The 20,696-nt window shown below is 40.2% G+C and overlaps 2 protein-coding genes across 2 annotated transcripts; one reads left to right on the top strand and one right to left on the bottom strand.

Moving 5' to 3' along the window:
- The first annotated feature begins 3,391 nt into the window (after window positions 1-3,391).
- LOC146482542 (uncharacterized) lies at window positions 3,392-16,309 on the top strand. The gene is made up of 12 exons (XM_085107022.1): window positions 3,392-3,734; window positions 6,159-6,229; window positions 7,754-7,799; window positions 8,885-9,070; window positions 9,791-9,846; window positions 10,306-10,468; window positions 10,657-10,753; window positions 11,280-11,355; window positions 11,933-12,058; window positions 13,294-13,461; window positions 14,292-14,349; window positions 15,512-16,309. Exons 1-12 carry the CDS (start codon window positions 3,543-3,545, stop codon window positions 15,644-15,646), a joined length of 1,374 nt encoding a protein of 457 aa, XP_084963148.1. The 5' UTR covers window positions 3,392-3,542; the 3' UTR covers window positions 15,647-16,309.
- A 1,056-nt stretch (window positions 16,310-17,365) lies between these two features.
- LOC146482541 (uncharacterized) lies at window positions 17,366-20,334 on the bottom strand. Its single transcript, XM_085107026.1, has 2 exons — window positions 19,593-20,334; window positions 17,366-18,117 (listed from the first exon to the last, which is right to left on the bottom strand). Exons 1-2 carry the CDS (start codon window positions 20,299-20,301, stop codon window positions 17,801-17,803), a joined length of 1,026 nt encoding a protein of 341 aa, XP_084963152.1. The 5' UTR covers window positions 20,302-20,334; the 3' UTR covers window positions 17,366-17,800.
- Window positions 20,335-20,696: the final 362 nt, after the last annotated feature.

Below are 20,696 nucleotides of genomic sequence, written 5' to 3'. Positions count from 1 at the left end.
TGCAGTTTCAAATTCCTGCGTTTTTATTTAGCCTGCGAGGACATGTCTCCTAGTTCTTTTGCTTATTACGCGGCGGAAAGAAGAGAAAAGTAAACAATAAGCAAGGGACCGCAAACGAAAATGCTGCAAGTATACGCAGGATATGTAAAAGATCTAAGTCAGCCAAAAGTATGCTGTACCTTTTTTAACATGGTTTGGCCATGTTCTTGTGAAGGAAAGTTTTGCTTTTCTCATTTTTAACTAATTGCGACAGCGACATGATATTTCAGTTCTTTTGTTCATTGTTCGTAGTCACGCGCTATAACGTGGACGGATGTCTGAATTTGGGCCCATCCGAAATCACTACCACGTGCATTTGGTAGACCACTCGACTCGCGTTGGTTGTTCTACTTTTTGCTGTGCTACACCGTGCTGACGAGAGCGAACCAGCTCGAAACAGCTGTCCACGGTTGCCGCATTCTGTTGATTCTCGGTTTGGTCTCTATCATGTGGCTGTCGTGCTAATCAGTTTCTACCCAGTGCGATCAGCCTTGCAGAAATTTGGAAGAAAAGACTCCACTTTCTGGGTGAAGTAAATAGGGAATAGGGGACGACAGCTCACAGGTGTCGTTGTTACTGCTCGCAGGTTACGTGTCAGTGACAGGCGTACTCGGACAAAGAAAATCTGAGTTCTCCCAGCAGGAGTCGAACCTATGATCTTCTGATTACTAGTTCGGATGCTCTACCACTGAGCTACAGAAGACTCGTGGGAACTAGTCCATTAACTCGGTTTTTCATTTTGTTTTCACTGGCAAAAACGTCTAAGATAATATGCGTTTTCGAACGAAAATTCATTATTGTGGACCGGCCCTCAACTGTCACTGAGTTAAGAAAAAGCCTCCAGTACGAGATGTAATAAATTCGAAAGAAGACCTTTGCCAAAGAAAGGTACAGTCAAATCTTTCTATTGTAACTTGAATTCGCTTAATTGTAAAGGAAGTGTACACAATTCTTTCGTTATTGTTTTTGTTTTTAGTTCTCGGAAAATTCGAAAATTATCTAAGGTCGAGAACGAGTATTTTGTTGATTAATGTTACTTTGTTTCTCTGTTCGATTTCGTTAAAACGCAACTGAACAACCACATTTAATTATAAATATATTTTAAAGTGCTGGTATAGCAGTAACAGTTCCCGGACTATTCAGCAGACCCGCACCCTTCAAAAGCTCTATTTTCACTGGACACTTATAACCTGCAGCTGCATTGTTTTTAGAGCTGGGATCTGTTGTTCGTTCTTTTTTCTTCTCGACCAACTACGTAAGACGTTACAAACGGTGCAGGTCGCTTAGTTCTATTTCACTCTTTAATTATAGGCTTCAAGGAGGGGCATGCGCTATTGAACAAGACTAAAAAAATTTACTTCGCTAGTGGACCCTAGTGACTAAAACTGAACATAACACGCCAGGAGCTTTGAATCGCAAATTTGACACGAAAGGTATGTAGGTTGTGCGTGCGTTCGATAAGATACGAAATGTAGACTGACTGACCTCAGCACATCAGCTTTGTTTTCGGAATGAACACGACAATATTCTGTCTATTCAGAATAGTCTTCCGACTATTCAAAATAGTATTCCGTTCATTCACGATAGTATTCCGTTCATTCACAATAGTATTCCGTTCATTCACAGTAGTATTCTGTTCATTCACAATAATTTTCCGTCCACTTACAACAGTGACCAATAGTATTTCCTTCATTCACAAATTTGACACGAAACGCATGCAGGTTGCAGGGGCCGGTTGTCCGAAAGCCAATGAACGCTAATCCACGATTAAAAGTTATCCGAGGTTTTCATGTCGCTCGTTAAAAATGTGTCATTTTTAAAGGCTTTAAGCTAATGGTAAACTTGAATCAAAGTTCACGTTAACCCAGGATTAGCTTAACCAGGCTTTGAACAACTGGACCCCCAGAATAGTATTCCGTGCATTCTAGCCACTACCGCAGCAGAATGAACAAAATGCGGCCGGTTTGCTCAGAACAAAAGGCATTGCGGTCTCCGATAGGGTTTTCGGTTTAATTGGTATATAGGCAGAATTGTGTTCTTTACAGGGGAACTGACATTCTTTTTATTCTGTTATTCCTGAACAAGAATGAGCCAGATTTGTTCCAAACGAATGCGTCCTAATATTTACTAATAAATCAGCTTCAATGTAGCAATCATTTAAGTGATTATTCAAAGCTTAGTTGACATTTCGGTAATAACGGGTTAGTACGGGAACCTGACAGAGTGACTGTTGTCATAAGTTTTGTTCTAGATCAGAAATTTAATATTTTTAGATGATTTAGGTGATTTACGCGTTGAAACAACTTAAAGCATCAAGCTTAATTGGTTTATTTTATCAACAATATCTTTAGATAAATGACTGGTCACGTTTTTAATTGCTCCAGTATTGATTCAGCCCATTCTTTGTCTTTGATAATATTATTCCAAGGTCATTTCTATAAACGACGCTTTAGACATTGCTTATTGACCCATATAAACAATTTACGGAAATAAATCTGCGTCCTTTCAATTATGTCTTTTTCCTACATACGAGTTATGATATTTTGTTACATGAATCAACAGAGTCGATATTTTGCTAACAAAAAAAAAACCTAGTAAGTGATGAGTCACAAATATGGATCGCCTCGCTTCTCCTTGAAATTTATTTCGTTGGCACTAAAGCTTCTAAATACTTGATGAAAAATTGCCGCCAAGATAAGTGTAGTTTGTCGATTTGGTCCGGCGATACTTGAAGCGCCCTCTGAGGTTCAAGTGTTTGCATTCTGTTCACGGTGCGATCCGCTTGTTGGCTCTCAGACAGACCGGCTAAAAAGAGTTCTGCTCGTTTCCTTGGGGACTGAAAGGTCAAGGCCATTGACTGGTTTTTTTTTTTAAGTTAAACGGTTTACAATCCAGAGGATATAAAAGAATCTTCGAAAATCTAACTAATATAAGTATCAATTGTACTTCAATATCGGGGGCGACAATAAAGCGGAAACGGGCGGAAAAAATTAGGCGAGGAAAAATCACGAAGAAAAATTAATGACTTTCTTGCTTTCCGACTTTTCCTCGCCGAAGTTTTTCCCGCCTGTTTGCACTTGTCCCTCGCACCCACGATCTCAGCCCCTGCGGTGATTCCACCTATGTGCTATCATGTTACAAAATGTCCCGGGAGAAGTATGCACCATCTAACTGACTGTCCTGACAGATTGTCTGAAAGGGTGTTTTAAAAACGAAACTGTGTCGTGAGTTCAGCCAGAAAATTTTGTGAGAATCACAAAGAAATCCCTCATCATTTAGCACAAGTCACCCATGCACTTACACCTACGTTGCACAAGCCGGATACATGAAGTACGTGCCAAAATCCGCCCCCCTATCCTGTCTCTTCCTGATTGTCTAGTTTGTACCGGGTTTTTATGTAAATACCAAAAATATTCTTGAATTTATACGTGACGCAATATTGCTTGATTTGATTCGTTCATCCCTGCCGGTTTTATGTTTAGTAAAGACTTTGAGCAAGAATTATGACAGGAGCAGAACGCAGCGAGAATTCTTCCCCTCCGAAATCGTCTGAAGCGGTGTCTGGCTTAGCGAGCAAACTGAGGCATTTGAATCCGGTGACCGGCGAATCGGACGAACCGATCTTGGTTGGCTTCGAAGATGTCAGTGCTGCGGCTTACAGGATACGAAAAGGAGTCAAAAAAACACCTTGTGAAGTGAGTACTTAAAAAAAAAAATTCGGTGGTGATAAGTTCGAGTTTCCCCGCAGCCGATTTGATAAATGCGTTGGCAATCTGTTATTGTTTTGTTTATAGCACATAATGAATACATCGCTTACTATTCCTTATTCAAAGGAAAAGTTACTTAAAGAACTCTTGCTATTAGTATTACTGACGGTTGTCAGATAAGGTACAACGGTGATTACAAAACAAGCTACATGTAATCAAACAACGTTTCGACATCTTCAAGGGTTCAAGAGTGTCAAGGTCAGATACAGGCGATCTTAAAATAGCTCGATGTCCCCGCTATTTTTACGAACAAAATTGATTTCCCCTGGATATCACCCCATTGTTTTAGTTATTTACTGTCAGCTTATTCGAACTAATTTTTACTTTTCTTTGGCTAAAATTTACCCTTGTAACTCGAACTCTACTGTTTTAAAAAACGTCGGACAATAAACCCATGCTTAAAAAATGTCAGAACATGGCTCATTGACTTGTTAAAATCTTTAATCTCACTTAGTTTTCACATATTTCAATTATTTTATTTATTTTACCACAAAACAAAAAAAAAAAAAAAGAACAAAAAGTACGTGGTTAAGAAACGTGGCGAGGAAGCCTAAAAGGAAAGCATTATTAGGCTCTGTCGAAATAGAACAGAATCTTCCTCTGGGATGGGATGAAAGACCCTGGCAAGGCTGTTGTTCTTGTTGGCTTGAGCACTCTCTGAAGCCAGAAAAAATGTGCAATCAATTGATAGAAATTAATAACAATTAAGCCATCAACTGATGTTGGAAATGAATGACAATCAATAAAAGGTCACACAAATCTTCAATGAAAGGTCCCCCCGGGGGGGGGGGGGGGGGTACTTGGGTTCAGTTTTGCTGGGTATGTGCCGCTGGCCTCTCAGAGCCCCTGCCCCATTATAGTCTATTTTGGGGCCAGTTATAGACCCCAATCTAGTCACTTTTTGGGAAAATGTAATTTTCGTGATCCCAACTAAGTCACTTTTTATTTATGCATCTACTTTCAAGAACGGAATGTAATGCGAGGTGATTGTTACATTTAATAAACAACAACTTTCTGAACTTTTTAACCGAGACCATTTTGAATCCCTACTTAAATGGACTTTTCTTACCCCAAAAATCCGAAAATATGCGACCCCATTCTAGTAACTCTATTGAAAATGCAACCCCATTCTAGTCAATCTGGTCGTGAAAATGCGACCCCATCCAGCGGCACATCCCCATTAGCCTCTTATAAGGAAGTACCCCCCCCCCCCCCCCCCGGGGAAAGGTCACACAATCACAATTTATCTTGTAATGATGTGCAAGAATAATGGCAAAAAATAAACGAAAACTATGCTAAACAATAATTATTATTGGTTATTGATTATCAATATCAATCAATTGAAATGGATTGCCACTGACTGTGATCGATTTTATCTATTGAATACCGTGGGTTGAAAACAAACTTAAATTTGTGCCAAAGTAACTCAAGATTGTGAAAGAATGACAAAACCACAATATTCAAGTAATAATTACAACTAACAGGATATTTGAAATTTGACAGCAACCCCACTAGCTTGAACTAGTTTTGGTTTCCCATGGGAGTTCATGTCAACCTAGTTCCCAGGGTCTTTCATCTCCCCACCCCTCTGGGGTGAGGGGAAAGATCCTGCAAATGAAATTGAGTTCAAGTCAGCAGGGGTTCTACTGTATGCACATAAATGAAAAGACCAAAAAATGACAAGACAAAACAATAATAAGATAAACAATTTAGCTCAGCTAATAAAATGTTTCCATCAAGCCTCATTTACCAGGGTGTTACATGGTTTGAGGTTCCTGTGCTCTGGGATGAAAATTGTAGAGCTCAGAGTCATCAGAGACAAAAAAATCAGGCCTCCATGGCTTTACGCAGGGGCTGGTTGTTCAAAGGCCAATTAATGCTAATCCCTGATTACTGCACCTTTCAATAAAATACTGACTCTGAACTTCAACCCCATCTAATGATTTTTGTGTTTTACTGCTGTCAATTATAATAATTATGATGACAACTGGCAGACCGTAAAAAATACAGAAACCGACCAAGTGGATTGAAATCCACCAACCACAGCATGCAAACATGACCTTTTGACCCACCGAACCAAACATTTTTGTTTTCTCAGAGTTCTGCTGCAGTGATTGACGGCAGTGGCTTCAGAGTTCGCACGTTATTGAAAGGCGCACTTAAGAATTAACCCAGGTTTTCATCTTGCATTAAAATGTTTTTGATAGCTTATTAACCTAATGGCAAAAAAGGGTTAAGTCAAAACTTCAATGAACAAAAAGTATTTTGACTTGTGTGATATTTCAAGGAAGATTTAATTGAAACACCCAATCAATTATCTCTAATGATCTGTCCTGATTTACTCTCTTACAGAGATCTAATATGTCCGAGGCTATGAAGATGGGATTGTATTTCAAAAAGGAATACCTTCAACACACGGGAAGGTTAGTCAAACTAATGGTTCAAAATCTAAATATTGTCAGTAATTTGTTATGAATCAATAACTCTGCAATTGATGTGTTTGGTGGAGTTGTCTTAAATCTCTGCATTCAAACATGTGGTCAAATCTTATTGAATGAAAATGTCTTAACATTAACCCAGTCAAAATAGATCCCAAGCCCCACCCCCTCAAGTATACCCCCTCTCTCACCCCCACTCCCTTAGAGACTTCCAGTCGACCCCAAGAGTCAGATCATTTTGTTAACAGACCTCCCCCACCAAGAATTTTGCAGGGTCGACCCCAAGAGTCAGATCAATTTGTTACCAGACCTCCCCCACCAAGTATTTAGCAGGGAGCAGGGGGAGTAGAAATACATGTAACTGCATTTTGTACTTGATTTTCTTTTATTTATATAATATGCTAATCAGGGGGTCACTTACATGACATATGATATTTGCACATAATTTCTGTAATAGCCACACTAAAGAAAATGCTGCTAAGAAAGAATTGAATTTGCTGAATACTTAACAGGAATTTGTAAAGTAGACAAAGTGCTACTTTCAACTTTTTAACCCCAAGTTTCCTTTCTTGGAGAGAAGGCAAGGAAATTCTGTCCACATCCCAGAGAATTTCAAAGCATAGTAGAATTGGCAGGGAATCTTGCAACATGGATTTTATAAATTTGTTACATCACACCAAAGTTCTATTAATTCCCCCCTTCTTAATAATTCAAACCCCCCCCCCCCCCATCCCCCGTAGTTGGAGGACAGAATTGTTCAATACATCCCCTGGCCCTCCCCTCCTATTGTAGAAAACACCAGAGAAATGCAGTGAAAATGTATGTCAATAATATTTGTCTACAGGTGCAGAAAAATTGGTCTTCAAAGGGCAGAATTATTTAAGAGATTTATGTCATTTTTATGATACACAACTTTTTAGGCCTGGTGTACACTAGTGACAGAAGCTGAATCTTGTGACCTAGCGTGAATCGATACGCGGGAAACAAAAGTCGAAGCCTTGCTTTCATGTTACAAAATTCAAAATGGTGGAAGGCTGCCATGTTTGCCATTTTAAATATTAATTGGGTAAAGGGATTGAGAATGAGTTATGTGATTGGTTGATTCTTCTGCTTACGCTTATGTTTCCGATCAACCAGTTCACACTTGATCACAAGCGATGGAATCAGAAACAGAATGGGGAGACAAAGGAAACGTTGTGATACTTGCAATTCTGATTCCCATCAAGCTTACGATATTTTTGTGATTCTGTCTCCATTTTCTTATTCACACTTGTAGAATGAAAGGTTCCTTTGGCTTTTGATTCTGACTCCGTTGCCAATTCCATCACCAGTGTGAACCAGCCCTTAGTGTTATGTTTCACTAAATTGTGCGGTTAAATCATGGGAAAGCTAATATAAGTTGGTTTCAAACTCATGAAATACCTCCCCCCTTCCTTTTTACACCTGAAAATAAATAAACTGTCTCTTCCAATTAATCAGTGAATTCTATTTATCTTTTTTTTGTATTAGTTTTAAGGAAAGAGGTGCCAGAAACACCCTGCTTATGCTGTCTAAAGTAAGTGTTGTGCTTTTATGCCCATAAAATTGACTACCATTAGTGGTGCAGTGCATGCTTATTTGTCTTAAATGCATTTACGTCTCTAACAGCTGTATTAATTGCTGCTATACAGCTATTTCAATTAACATTGTCGGATTGAAATCAAGCTAAAAGACAAGACTGCAATGTTTTGTGAGATTATTTTTTTAAGAATAATTTCATCAAAATCATCCCTACACGTGCAGTTCATTGTACTGCTAATTACAACCTACTGTTTTCTCCAGGCATGACTGATTTTGATGAATTTATTCATAAAAATCTCACGTAAACTTTTGGTCTTGTCTTTTAACTTCATGCTTTGAACCGACAACTTTAGTTGAAATGACTGTATACTGCCTGCAAACATGCATGTTCAGTAAGCAGATTTCAAAATAGTCATATTTCTACGTTGGTCTGTCAGGGAATATTTGCGGTCTTCAAACAAAAGCTCTGGAGCAAGTGTATGTACAAAGAGTGGGACTGGGGAGAGACGGCCTCACATGCCTGTGAGGTGCAAGCGTGTGTGAGAATCCACGCATTCGCTGCTTTGCACCTTTTGATTAATGAAAAGAGCAAAAATTAAGAGAGAAAAAATGACTGTTTTGCAGTCTAGTAAGTACTCATTGACCTCACTTGTTAATTCATTCAACAAAAATGATAGTTTTAATGGATTTAGTAAAAACCAACAATATATTACTAACTGTATAATATTTATTTACGCCTTGTTATTGTTGTTGTCATTTGTTGAGGTTCTGACTGTATAAGCCATACAAATGATCTAAGTAAATCATGCTCTATAAATTCAGTTTGTGGCCGCCTTGTAACATGGCAGTGAGACTTGCAGTGCCTGATCTGTTTAAGAATATAAATAAGTGGCCATAAGATCAACTATTTCACGTTAATGCTGTGAATGCTGAGTTCTCTTTACAAGTTCTTTGTTGTCCCAAGATTAGTGTACTGAGATTGTGAGAGCAGATGCCTTCAGTTTCTCAATGAGACAAAAGCTGGAAAACTAATTTAGGGCGTGACAGCAACCGTTCAATCTTACTTTCAATTTGTCGCAGGACCAAAAGACAAAAGGTGTAATCGCAGCTTCTGCTGGAAACCACGCCCTGGCGTTATCGTATCACGGTAAAGACCTTGGTATTCCTGTGACTGTTGTCATGCCCTTGAATGCTCCAATTATGAAGATCTCTGCTTGCAGAAGGCATGGTGCTACTGTGCATGTCAATGGGGCAGATCTTATTGAGGTAAGTACTCTGAGATATTCGAATGGTGCCTATATGAAATGCTACCAGGAGCCCATTATCAGAAGTTTGTGGAATGTGCGTACCGCGTAGCTGGCTACGCAGAATAGGGAACTTAAGCAGAGACGACGGCGACGGCAACAAAAACGACACTACAAACAGCTGTAGAAATACAACTTCATTTTATCTGTGCTACAGTCAACTCTCGCCTTGCGGACACCTCGCTATTACGGACACCCCGATAATACGGACAGCAGCTAAATCCCCGGCAAAAATAAATTACAGACGTTGGACTGAAATCAATTCCCGCTATTACGGACTCTCGCTATTAAGGACACTAACTCGCGGTCCCGAGGGTGTCCGCAATAAAGGGAGTTGACTGTTCTTCGCGATTATTTCAACTCGTTCAACTTGTACAAAAACGGCGAGATACCCAGGATCCAAATTAACAAGAGTGGCGTTCAGGTTTAGAAAGAGAATGAAAATTGAATTCACCGTCGTGTGCTCACGTTCTCCGCCACAAAACCTTCAGTTTGGTTATTTACACTTGTATATTTGTATGCGTTGTATATTTTGTATACAGGTATTGCAGTGATATTTGGTATATATACACAAGCTGTTAAATGAACGTTTGTAGTTTTTAGATATCACTTTTTATAACCACGTTCCCCTTTGCTTGTGATGGCAATGTATGTGAATCTTTTTTTAACATTCTTTCAACAGTCCAAAGAAATTGCCCTCAAAATGGCGAAGGCGAATGGATTAGCTTATATAAATGGGTAAGGATGTTGCTATCGTTCATTGATTTCACTTGGTTTTTTTTCCAACTGTAGCGAAGTTTTGAAAATGGGAACTTTTGAAAGCGCTTTAGTGAAGCCAGACGAAGAGACAGCCCTTTAAAGATGGCATACTGAAAACAGAAAACTTTTCCTTAAGTTCATGTTCTTTTTCCACAGAAATACAAAATCTTTTGAAAGCGCGTCAACCTGTGCAAGACCAACTAGCTGCAATATACTAAGTATTCTTTAGCTGCTAAGGTGGATAGTTCTTTCTTGATGACAAACAGAGTTAGAGACCAGGATATATGCGTTTGTCGTTTTAGTTTATTCTAAATAACGTATGTTACATGTTAGTGTTCGGATGATTCAATTATTCACGTGTTTTCACCAATCTTGAACGTCCGAAACACGGCCCTAACCAAGTCTCCAATTTAGATTGATTCTGTTTTCCTTTTTCAGGTACGATCATCCTAACATTCTGTCAGGCCAGGGTACAATGGGATTAGAGATCGTAGAAGAGGTTCCCGACTTAGATGCCGTTGTGATCCCTGTGGGTGGCGGCGGCTTGTTAGCTGGTGTTGCTGTGGCTGTGAAAGGCTTGCGCCCGGATGTCCAGATAATTGTAAGAAAGAACCTCTACTCATCTCTTCCGTATATTTGATGAAATTGCCCGTGATCATGCGCTCCTGAATTTGAGCATTTGTTCTGGTTTTCCAAATGGGCAGTGTAGTAATGCATCGTTTGTATGCATTGTTTATCTGGCCGTTTCTGAAGTAATGCATAGTTTGGAATGTTTTCTTTACCTCGCAGGGTGTAGAGTCTGAACGCTGCGCCAGCTTTCAGGCCGCGATGGATGCTGGTCATCCCGTAAAAATAGAAGCCAATCAGTCTTTGACATTAGCTGACGGTGAGTTTTGTGGCTTGTATGAGATAAGATCCAGTTTGGACGTCGAAATAGAATTGCTTAATACCAAGATAGCCGCACAGCGGAACGAAGGGAGGAGCGAACTTCTCAAATGTTACAATTGAGGCTCTAGAAACTTGCCCTTGTCTGATCAGTGCTTTATTACCTGAGCAAATAACCAGCTCCTACCTCGCTTGATAGCTCAGTTGGTAGAGTCCTGCACCGGTATCGCAGAGGTCATGGGTTCGAATCCCGATCAAGCCTGAGCTTTCTTCTCGCAGCTGCTTAAGTGGCGTACATAACTGCCTTCAGTCTTTTTTTTTTTTTTTTAATGTTAAGATTTGCAAAACAAAACTCCTCAATCACATTGTCTTCCCCTTGTCCAATATTTGGATTGAAATATGGTATACTGCAATGATGATTTGTGAAGGCGCAATTGGCTACAATTGCTTGAACATCTCACAACATTCCCTTGGACTTAGATTACAAAAGCACCGCGAAAATAGCTTCCCTGTATTTTGTGTTACAGGTCTGTGTGTATCCAAGGTTGGTTCAAATGCATATGCAACAGCTAAAGGACTTGTTGATAAAGTTATTAGCGTTCGGTAGGTCGACCAACTTGTGTGTTATGTGCTAAATGCATGCCATTAAAATTATATTTAAACAAAATTACAATGAAACCAAGTTATAAGAATCCAGTTAATCCTGCAGCAGGAAAAAAAAAGCAAATTGGAAGACGAATTTCCAGATTTGATGGAATGACTAAATATAATAACAATGCGCATCGTCATCGTCATCATCATCATCATCATCATCACCATCATCATCAGCACCGCCATATATTCTGTGTATAAATCAAACTTATTGCAGGGCTGGCACTGACGGCAAAGGGCAGTTTTTATGCAGGGTCAAACATGTCAACTGGTACCACTATAAAAAATTCGTACGGAGTGTCAGCTTTGGTTTATTTGCACGTTAAGTGACGTCTGGCACGTGCATCTCCACTACAAGAGAACCGGCAACGAAAACAATTCAGAAAAGTTTTTATTTGCGGGTCGCGTGGTCCTCTGCATTCAAACGTTTCGTATTTTGTATACATTACTTCTCATGCGGCAAGCTGTAGCAAACCCCCCTCAATACACTTTAGAAGCGCCAACTTACTTGTTTTGTTTTGTATCGCAGAGAGGACTTCATTGCCCTTGCCATCTTACGTCTGATTGAGGAAGAGAAGGCGGTGGTTGAAGGAGCTGGAGTAACAGCCTTTGCTGCTGTACTGGCTGGCATGTTACCGGAATTGCAAGATAAAAAGTAGGCTCATTGTTTTGTCACGTTTTCACTGATCCAGCAGTAGGAAGTTTAAGAAACAAAGGCTCGCCGTACTCGGCTAAACAGCAACGTGAAATAACCAAATTCAAGATTTTGTGGGTAATGTGAGTACATGACGCTAAATGTTTCATTCCCGGTTTAACTCGAACTCCGTTCCCACGTGTTCTGTGACTGGATTATTCGGTTACATTATTGGAATAATCGCGAAGTAGTACAAGTAACGAGAAAATTACATTTGCAAGCGGCATTTTCGTTGCCTTCGTAGCTTCTTAAAATCTTCTTAAAGGTACCGAAAGCCGAACCCACTTCAACTCAAACCTGGAGTTACCTCTAACTGAAAGTAGTTTCCCTTAGCTTCAAAGATTTATGATCAGTCTCCTGCAGAGATCCATCTATGATATGCAAAAGGCAAATAACAATAAAATGAATTTTCTTTGCTGCCATATGCTTCCAAAGTTTCTCACAGCCTGGACTTGTAGTTCAGTCTATCAGTAAAGTAACAAAAAATCATTTCACAAAATGGTGCAAGTTTTTGGTCCGTCTTATTACCAAAAGGGTATATCAATAACTTTGCGCGACCAAAGGGACGCGTATGTGCGATCATCCGTCGTACTACGGGTGTACGTTAGTGTGAACTAATGGTTTTATCAACAGTTGACAAGGTAATTTGGCCACCGTAAAGAAGATTTGAGTGCTGACGTTTCTAGCGTCAGCCCTTCGCCAGAGCGACAATAAAAAAGCGACGAAGGGCTGACGCTAGAAACGTCGGCACTCGAATCTCTTTACGGTGGCCTTTGTCAAAACCAAACATTTGTTTCTACTCCCCGTCGATGCAGCACCGCAGTCCCCCTAGTCCCCCTTTGTAAATCTTAGGTCCTTTTCAGACTAGGTGCCTGTGCCCAGAGAGCAATCGTGTTCTCGTTCGTCAATTTAGCGCCCACCGTTTTGTTTACTCATTGTCGTCGGGAGGCTCCGAAAAAAAAAAAAAAATCAGTGCGGGAACTGACAAAATCCTGTTCAGACCAGTACCCGAGTACTACCTTTGGAGGTAGTGCCCGTACCCGGGCACGGTGCCCAGATTTTTGCTCGGGCACCGACAAAAAGCTCTGTCCAGACTAGTGCCCGTACCCGAGAACCGGAGCGGGCTCCTAGTCTGAACGGGGCCTTCGTGTAACACTAGTGGCGAGACGCTCCTTATCTGTTCTGTTCTCTCCTAGAGTTGTTATACCGCTGTGCGGAGGGAATATCGACTCAACTGTACTTGGTCGCTGTATTGATCGCGGTTTAGCTGCAGACGGAAGGCTCTGTAGATTTATTGTTACTGTTAGTGACCGGCCAGGGGGAATCGCTGAACTAACAAGATTGTTAGCTTCAATGGGAGCAAGGTAACAACAACAATAACAAAAGCAACAACAACAACAACAACAACAACAATAATTATAATAATAATAATAATAATAATAATAATAATAATAATAATAATAATAATAATAATAATAATAATAATAATAATAATAATAATAATAATAACAACAACAATAACCGCCGACTGGTCAGCTCAATAGATCAACTCATCTCTCTTGTGGGACGTAAAAGAACCTCTAGGGACACAACAAATCTCTGGCAGTGACCACCCTTGGTGTCTGTCTCAAGTTCGTTCACAAACTTTATCTTGTTTCACTATCATAAAAAGGGGGTGGGACCAACAAATGGACTTATAGCGCCTATATAAGCTACGTCTGGTCCTATTTCCCAGCAAAAATAATGTAAAACGGACCCATCGTCAATAACAACAAACGCATTACATGAAGTTTTGTTGACAAAAACTAATGGTGGGGGAACTGAGGGGGTTCCTTGTTTTGGAATAAAATTAACGAATGAACGAGTGAACGTTTCGATGTCTTGACATTGAAACAAAATTATCTGGATTTCATATGCAAATAAAAGACACGTCAAAACAATATTACACCTTCAAAGAACTCTCTGTGAAATTCTGATCAAGTTGACGTTCAAAGAACTTTTCTTCAACATTTTAATTTCACTGTTTTTGATTAACATCCAAATCATTGTTTCATTTGAACTTGACAATGATATCCTGAAGACACAGCAACGTAGTTTAATTTTTATTAGATGAATTACAATTCCCCTTCTATTAAGGATCACGGATAATACTCAAGTTACTCAAGTGTTCTTGTCCTGTTCAAATTTATTTCAGTGTCAAGGATATTTTTCATGAAAGGGCGTGGCTAATGTCCAGCGTGTTTAGTGTTCAGGTGAGAATGCGTGTGGTCAGGATTTCTTGCTTATGTTTTTGTTTGTGCAAGTGCAGTAGATGTGATCTATTTTGAAACCTCTTTGGTCTCGTGTCTAGCGTGTTGGAAAATCCACCCGGAGATTGGTTGTTTTAAAAACCTGTCTCCGGCTGTTGAAAGAGTGGATAGCGTTATCCAGCCGATAAATTGCTATCCAGTGGATAAAATGCATTAGTTGGAGTTCATTTTATCCACTGGATAGCGATTTATCCGCAGGATATTGTTATCCACTATTTGGACAACCGGGTCAGGTTTCTGTTGTCCTGTCGAGTCCCGTAGACAAGTAATTCCACTCTACATTCTCTCTTTAACGAGGTGTATACATGGGTGGCCGGCGAACAGAACTGAGACTACGGGGGACGGGGGATGATATCCTGACTCTTCCCCCTTGTCGATTCCTGGAGTTGATGCCGTATGTGAGTTGAGTTTGTTGTTGGTTGTCCCTTGGTTCTCGTCTCTGTTCCGAGGGTTTTTCTCCGGGTTCTCCGGTTTTCCTCCCTCCACAAAAACCGACATTTCCAAACTCCAATTCGACCTGGAAACAGTGGACGAATAGCCACTTCGTGGCTGTGTCACTGAAAATTCTCATTTAATCCCAAGGTATTTTTTCGCGGTTTTTGACCATACTGGAGAGAAGATCTTAGCAACGGCCATTGAAATCTAAAAAGAAAAGTGGTAATTAAGGGATAATTAAGCTTCAATTTGGAAAAAAAATTCCGTGCATTGTTATGTATTGTTGTTTAATTATCCCTGTAAAATGTGTGGTTACCCACAGGTTTCGGTTTGGACTCCAGAAGCCCTCGCTGAGATTTGCCTTTCCGGAATAGTCGTAAACTGTGCGGGAATACCTCCGCAAGACTGCAAGCCGTCCCTTTCTGGATAGTCGAGAGGTCGCGCAAAATAGCCGAGCGTGAAAAAACTGGAGCAAACGAGCGGTGGGGGACTTTGGGAGAGGCGGGAAAAAGGCCTCTCCCCCAGTCTCTTCTCGCTTATTTCTCCTCGCTCCAGTCTCGCTGCGCTTTGAGCGCATCCTCTCGACTAACCAGAAAGGGACTGCTTGCAGTCTAATACCTCTGTATTCGGGGGCATCGTCCTTAAAGGATGTGTTTTTTCGTTTTAACAGCTCAAAGTAGTTGTGGAAGTGAGAGATCGGCAACATGGACTCCAAGTCAAGGAAGCGTTGGAACTACAATACCCTGATAATGTGTTTTGGGGACTTGACCTAGGATTTACAGCTTCCACCTCGAAAATGACGTAAAAACATAAGCGGACTTATCGAGCACAGGTGCAAATAATTTTTACTGGTGCAGAGTGTCTCTGGATTTAAGCACGAAGACTCATTAAAATACTGCAATGCGTTACACTATAACTTGCAGGGTAATTCAATGCTAGGGTTCAATCCGTGGTTTTAAAACTATTAAAAGGTAGTTATCGACACTACTGAATTTTAAACGATGTGTTGCCAATTTGTCGAATTTTAAAATCACTTAACAACCTAAGTAAAGAAGAATATTGTGGAAATTGTTTAAAACAAAAACACAAAAAATAAAAGAAAGGCAGGAAAAGAAATCCGGTGCGTGCTATACAAGTCTTTTTATTAAATTTTAAGCTGTACGCTAGTTGTTGTTCTTTTCCAAGTCCAATTCTAAAGCAACGGATGTGAATATTGACCGAAATGTTTTGTATTGTGTTTATGGGTCAGCTGGTCTGGGTTGTACTCTAATTATTTCGTTAAAACGAGTGGTATTTATACTTTAAAAGGGGGTATAAGCATGGAGGAGAGATCCAAATGCTTAACTGTATACATTGTATGTGTGTAAAATACTTATTGGCCTGTCAATTTTATACTGATTTATAAAGGAAAAATAGTGTTAAGGTAAATGTAAATTTAACCTAACGTGAATTAAAAGGAGGGTTTTTTTTTAACAGTGTACTGTTTAGTTGAATTAAAGGCCTGTCCTCTCCTGCCAGATTTTTGATAACCCGTTTTCCAAAACGTTTTTCCTCTCCACATTTTAATTTGTTGTCCCTGTGTACGCATAAACGGTTGAAAACTCAAACGAGTCAGTACGCTCGGCTGTAGCTTGTGAAGCAAGCGTTTTCCGTGTAGTTTTCTGTACTAAAAAGCCGATATCCGTATTGTGGATGGGCTTCCTAAGCAGGCTACCCCAGATGTTGTGACCTGTGTCAATATTATTACGTCATCGCTTCCAAACACAGCTAAACAACGTTTACGACGGTTTCTTTTCGTCTACATGTGCACGTAAGGCCAACGTCATTGAAGATCCGCGGACAAGGCAGCCACAAATTTTAATCGGGTTACAGAGTCATGGGCTACGTGGAAGCATGGGGCGGTCACGACCTATTTTATGTTTTTGCCGGCGGAGATGGGCTTCGCTTAAGTCGCTTGTTGCCGGAAAGAAGAGGCAGCAGTTAGATCGCACATCACGCCTGAAAGCATTCGCAAAGCATTCCATTCTTCGGAAATTGAGCGATTTTTCGTATCTTTTTATTCTCAAATCTAAACATTTACGTTGCTGTGCTGAGTCGCTACCGAGAATCTAATGGCGACAAGAATGTGGCCGATGTTTTCAAAATTCTGTCGCTCAAGTAGCTTTTGGAATATTCTGATTATCGATGATGGATTTAAGCGAATCCGAATCAGTTTTAGCTGTTTAGCCAGTTCCATAAATGTGATGTTACACGGAACAATTTTTAAGGACGATGTTTAACGTATTCTCACCGTCTAAATAAAACTAGCCTGCGCGTTATCCTGGCATGTTTGTAACGCGTTGGTGTTTTAAAGTCAATGCCACCCGTGTCTCGTGGGATTCCGGCAAACTATTCCCGCTCTTTGGTCCTTCTCGCCAAGTTACGCCGTTCTGGGATTTCAGAATTTTTTCTACCCGCCCACCTCCCCTTCGGCGACGCGTCCTACCTTCTTCTCTTCTTCCTTCTTCTCTATCTTTGCAAAATCTCGCCTCCCATAACTGTGGTAAAATTGAAATATTGCCTATAATCGTAAGTTTTTTGCAAACGAAGCGTAGAGCAACGGATAAACAAATGGGGCAACACTTCCTGAAGGAATTAAATGCTGCAAGCAAAAATTCCAATGAATCTGGGCTAAAACAACAAAAAGCAATCTAAAATGTACTATTGGTTGGTTATAAGCTGTTATACACCGACCCCTTCAATTATCACCATATACTTAGAAATTCCTATTTTATTCACCCGTTCTGGGAGCATCCGTAAACACTAATAATCATTTTCACACTGTATGCTAAAGAATAATGCTTTTAATAGCTTAATCATCATCATCATCATCATCATCACTCTTTGCACCTTCTAAAGCGATTTGGTAGCATAATGTACTATTGATAGTTACTATATATCACTGAATACAACTCTAGTGTTACTTTTCAAACACAAAGACCTCCATCTCACTTAAAGTAAAACTTTCATTTCCAGTCAAGAAGGTTGTAGCTTTCTGTCCTGCTGGCAACTGGTATGTGTGATTTAATCTTGAGGAGCAACTGTTTGAGTTTGGAGAGTTGGCAAGCTTAAGATCATGACCTCCTCCAAATATGGGCCCACAGCTACTGATGCAGTGAATAGCTGTGTCCTCCTTTCCTGGTACCATGGGCATCTTAGAGGGATTCAGTCCACTTGGATTGACGAGGCTAAAGAGGAATGAATTTGGAGCTCTTCTGTAAGCTCCACTTGAGAGAGCTGAAAAAATTATATGTTGAAAGAAAAAATTATTGGTCTTTTATAAGAACTCCATTGTGAATTGAATTGCACTGTTTTTGATAAGTAAAACACTCCCCTTCCCTTAGATAACACACTTTATTAAAAACTCAACCATTGTATAATGCAATTCGAGCAATTTGATTGGCTTAGCCATTATACCATGGCCGAGAAATGGCGTCCATTAAATTGTCTGCTGGTTATTCTTACGCAGCGAAATCAGTAAGATTTAGGAATATTTCTTGATTGTTTTTAATAAAACAATTATTCCACTTGCGCTTGTTGGATATGAGATGATTATAGCCAACTCGGCGCTACACGCCTCGTTGGCTATCTATCATCTCATATCCAACGCGCGCTCGTGGAATAATTGTTAAGTACATCATCAGAATAGAGATCACATTGGAAACTGAATTGGAGTAGTTAGTGTCTGTAGAATAGGTTCTACAGAGGACTGGAGATCTGTCATGGTAGCTTGATTTTCAGATAATTTGTATTGCCTCATCAAAGAACCAGGTTTAGGCTGAAAGGTCTGTTTCACAAAGTTGTGTCAAAAACAGGTACAACACAAGGACCAGGTTTCACTGGGGTTAAATCCTCCTTCTCTTGTTCTTATGTACCTTTCAATATGCAATACACTGCTAGACGAAGGTGGGTGGTTTGATGCTGCCCACAGGGGCTTTAGTCTTTTGCCATTCATATATGGGCAAATTTGATTATAAAAGACTGGAAGGAATTCCTATTTCTGACCTCAACAAGGGTCTTTTGAGCAAATATACTGAAAAGCTGCTATTTTCCTAAAACTCAGGGCATACAGGGTAGTTTTTTGAGTAGGAGAGCTAACTAAAGGAAAAGTGCAAGTGTCAGGGAAGTGTGCCTCACTGCATAATTTTTTCATGGAACACCTCTACAATGCTAAAAATGCATTAAAAATTGGTTAATGTGGTGGAAATTACAAGAATTAACGGTTATTCTGGTAGGTAAAGTAACTAATCTCTTCATGCAAAAGGTGAACTGGATTTTAGGACTACTGCAATTTAACATAACTTTGAGGACTCAATGGTCCAAAGTGTCCTGATGTTTAACACTAGTCCAAGATTGTTACTTTGTTTGATTACCTGAATGTATTTACATCATGTTGGCGAAGCTAATAAAATAAAATAAATAAAATAATTGGATGCTGCTCAGTATTCCCCCCTCCTTCCAAAACAACCCATCCTACTGAAAATTCTGGTTGGCTTTATATTTTCCTTAATATTTAGCTTTCCTGATTGGAAATTCCAAAACGTATGACATTCCAGGCCAGGATAAGGAAGCTCAGGAACCAAACAATGTCATTAGGTCTATGCCACTTGCTTTCAACTAAAAACCAAATGGGGAGAGCAGGATAAGGTCCCCCAACCTTTCACCCCCGTGTGGTCCATGAACTCCACCCTAATACTGTAGTGAGAACTTACATTCCCATTGTTGCTCTGTATAGCCTCCAAATATCCAGTTTCCACTCTTGACAACTGTCACGGTCGGTCCTTTGCGATCACAGCATGAGTGAAAGTTGGTGGCAGCCCAGCCATTACGAGACGCGCGATATATCAGAGCATAGTTATGGCTGGCGCTTGTCAGTGTATCCTTCAACCAACCGGTCAGGGTCTGGCGCTGCTCTGTGGACAAGATGATAGAATCTTCAAAAGGATGGGATTTGAGTTCGTCGATGATTCCTTGAACTTGATAGAACTCAGCTTCATTCAGCAATTCTCTGCGAACGATCTTGTCTTCTGGAACAACAAGCTGCCCAGAGCGCAGATAATTTAGGATATACCGGAAGTGAGTTCCATCTCGATCAATGAAGTAAGATCCATCTTCAGCAGGTTTTGTATCAAATCTTCCTGAAAACATGGCGTGTAGCATTGAACCTGGATCTTTCTTCATAGTTTCCAGACTTGTGGTGAAGAACTGCCCACCGATGTTGAGTTTCAATGTTTTTGAAAAATGAACATGCTCGAGTTTCTTTGCCACTGCATCAAAAGCTTCCTTTTCCTTACGAACTCGCAAAGTCTCCCGGTTTAAAATCTCAAACACTTTTTCGATATGAATGCTGACCTCTGCAAACTCTCCTTCGTCGGCTAAGTCGACTTCGTCTCCAGAATCTTCATTTGACTTGGCAGCCATCACGAACCTTCTAAACCACGATACACTCCGGGATACCATACCTGACGTAAAGAGCATTCGGAATTGGAGGAATCCGTATCGGGAGTTGGGAAAAACAGAATCCGGAATACGGGGAACATTGATTTAAGGAAGGCAAAATGCTAGAGTACCGTGAACAGGAGATGACCCGACGTTATGTTTTGTTATAAAAAAATTAGCGAGGAGTTTTTAAATTTCAGTGTGGCCTCGCACAGAAATGAAGTCGACTTTACAGGCGAAGAAGGCTTGAAAAAATTTAATCTTGAACGGGATTCGTACCCCCTGCTATATCGGAGAAGCAGTCTTATTAAATAAGCTATTGAACAGTTCGCTATTGACTTGATTGATCAGGCGTTATTTTTCTTCAGGTTTGTTTT

This window comes from Pavona decussata, unplaced genomic scaffold (assembly GCF_977016875.1).
Source record: "Pavona decussata unplaced genomic scaffold, jaPavDecu1.1 SCAFFOLD_45, whole genome shotgun sequence".
Classification (NCBI taxonomy): domain Eukaryota; kingdom Metazoa; phylum Cnidaria; class Anthozoa; order Scleractinia; family Agariciidae; genus Pavona; species Pavona decussata.
The sequence above is the reverse complement of the archived record's forward strand: the minus strand, read 5'-3'. Positions and strand labels throughout refer to the sequence as shown.

Coding starts and splice junctions, on each gene's coding strand:
- LOC146482542 (XM_085107022.1), top strand. CDS start 3,543: ATGACAGGAGCAGAACGCAGCGAGAATTCTTCCCCTCCGAAATCGTCT. Junction 6,230..7,753: donor TACCTTCAACACACGGGAAG/GTTAGTCAAACT, acceptor TTTTTGTATTAG/TTTTAAGGAAAGAGGTGCCA. Junction 9,847..10,305: donor GGATTAGCTTATATAAATGG/GTAAGGATGTTG, acceptor TTCCTTTTTCAG/GTACGATCATCCTAACATTC.
- LOC146482541 (XM_085107026.1), bottom strand. CDS start 20,301: ATGGCTGCCAAGTCAAATGAAGATTCTGGAGACGAAGTCGACTTAGCC. Junction 18,118..19,592: donor TACAGAGCAACAATGGGAAT/GTAAGTTCTCAC, acceptor TAATTTTTTCAG/CTCTCTCAAGTGGAGCTTAC.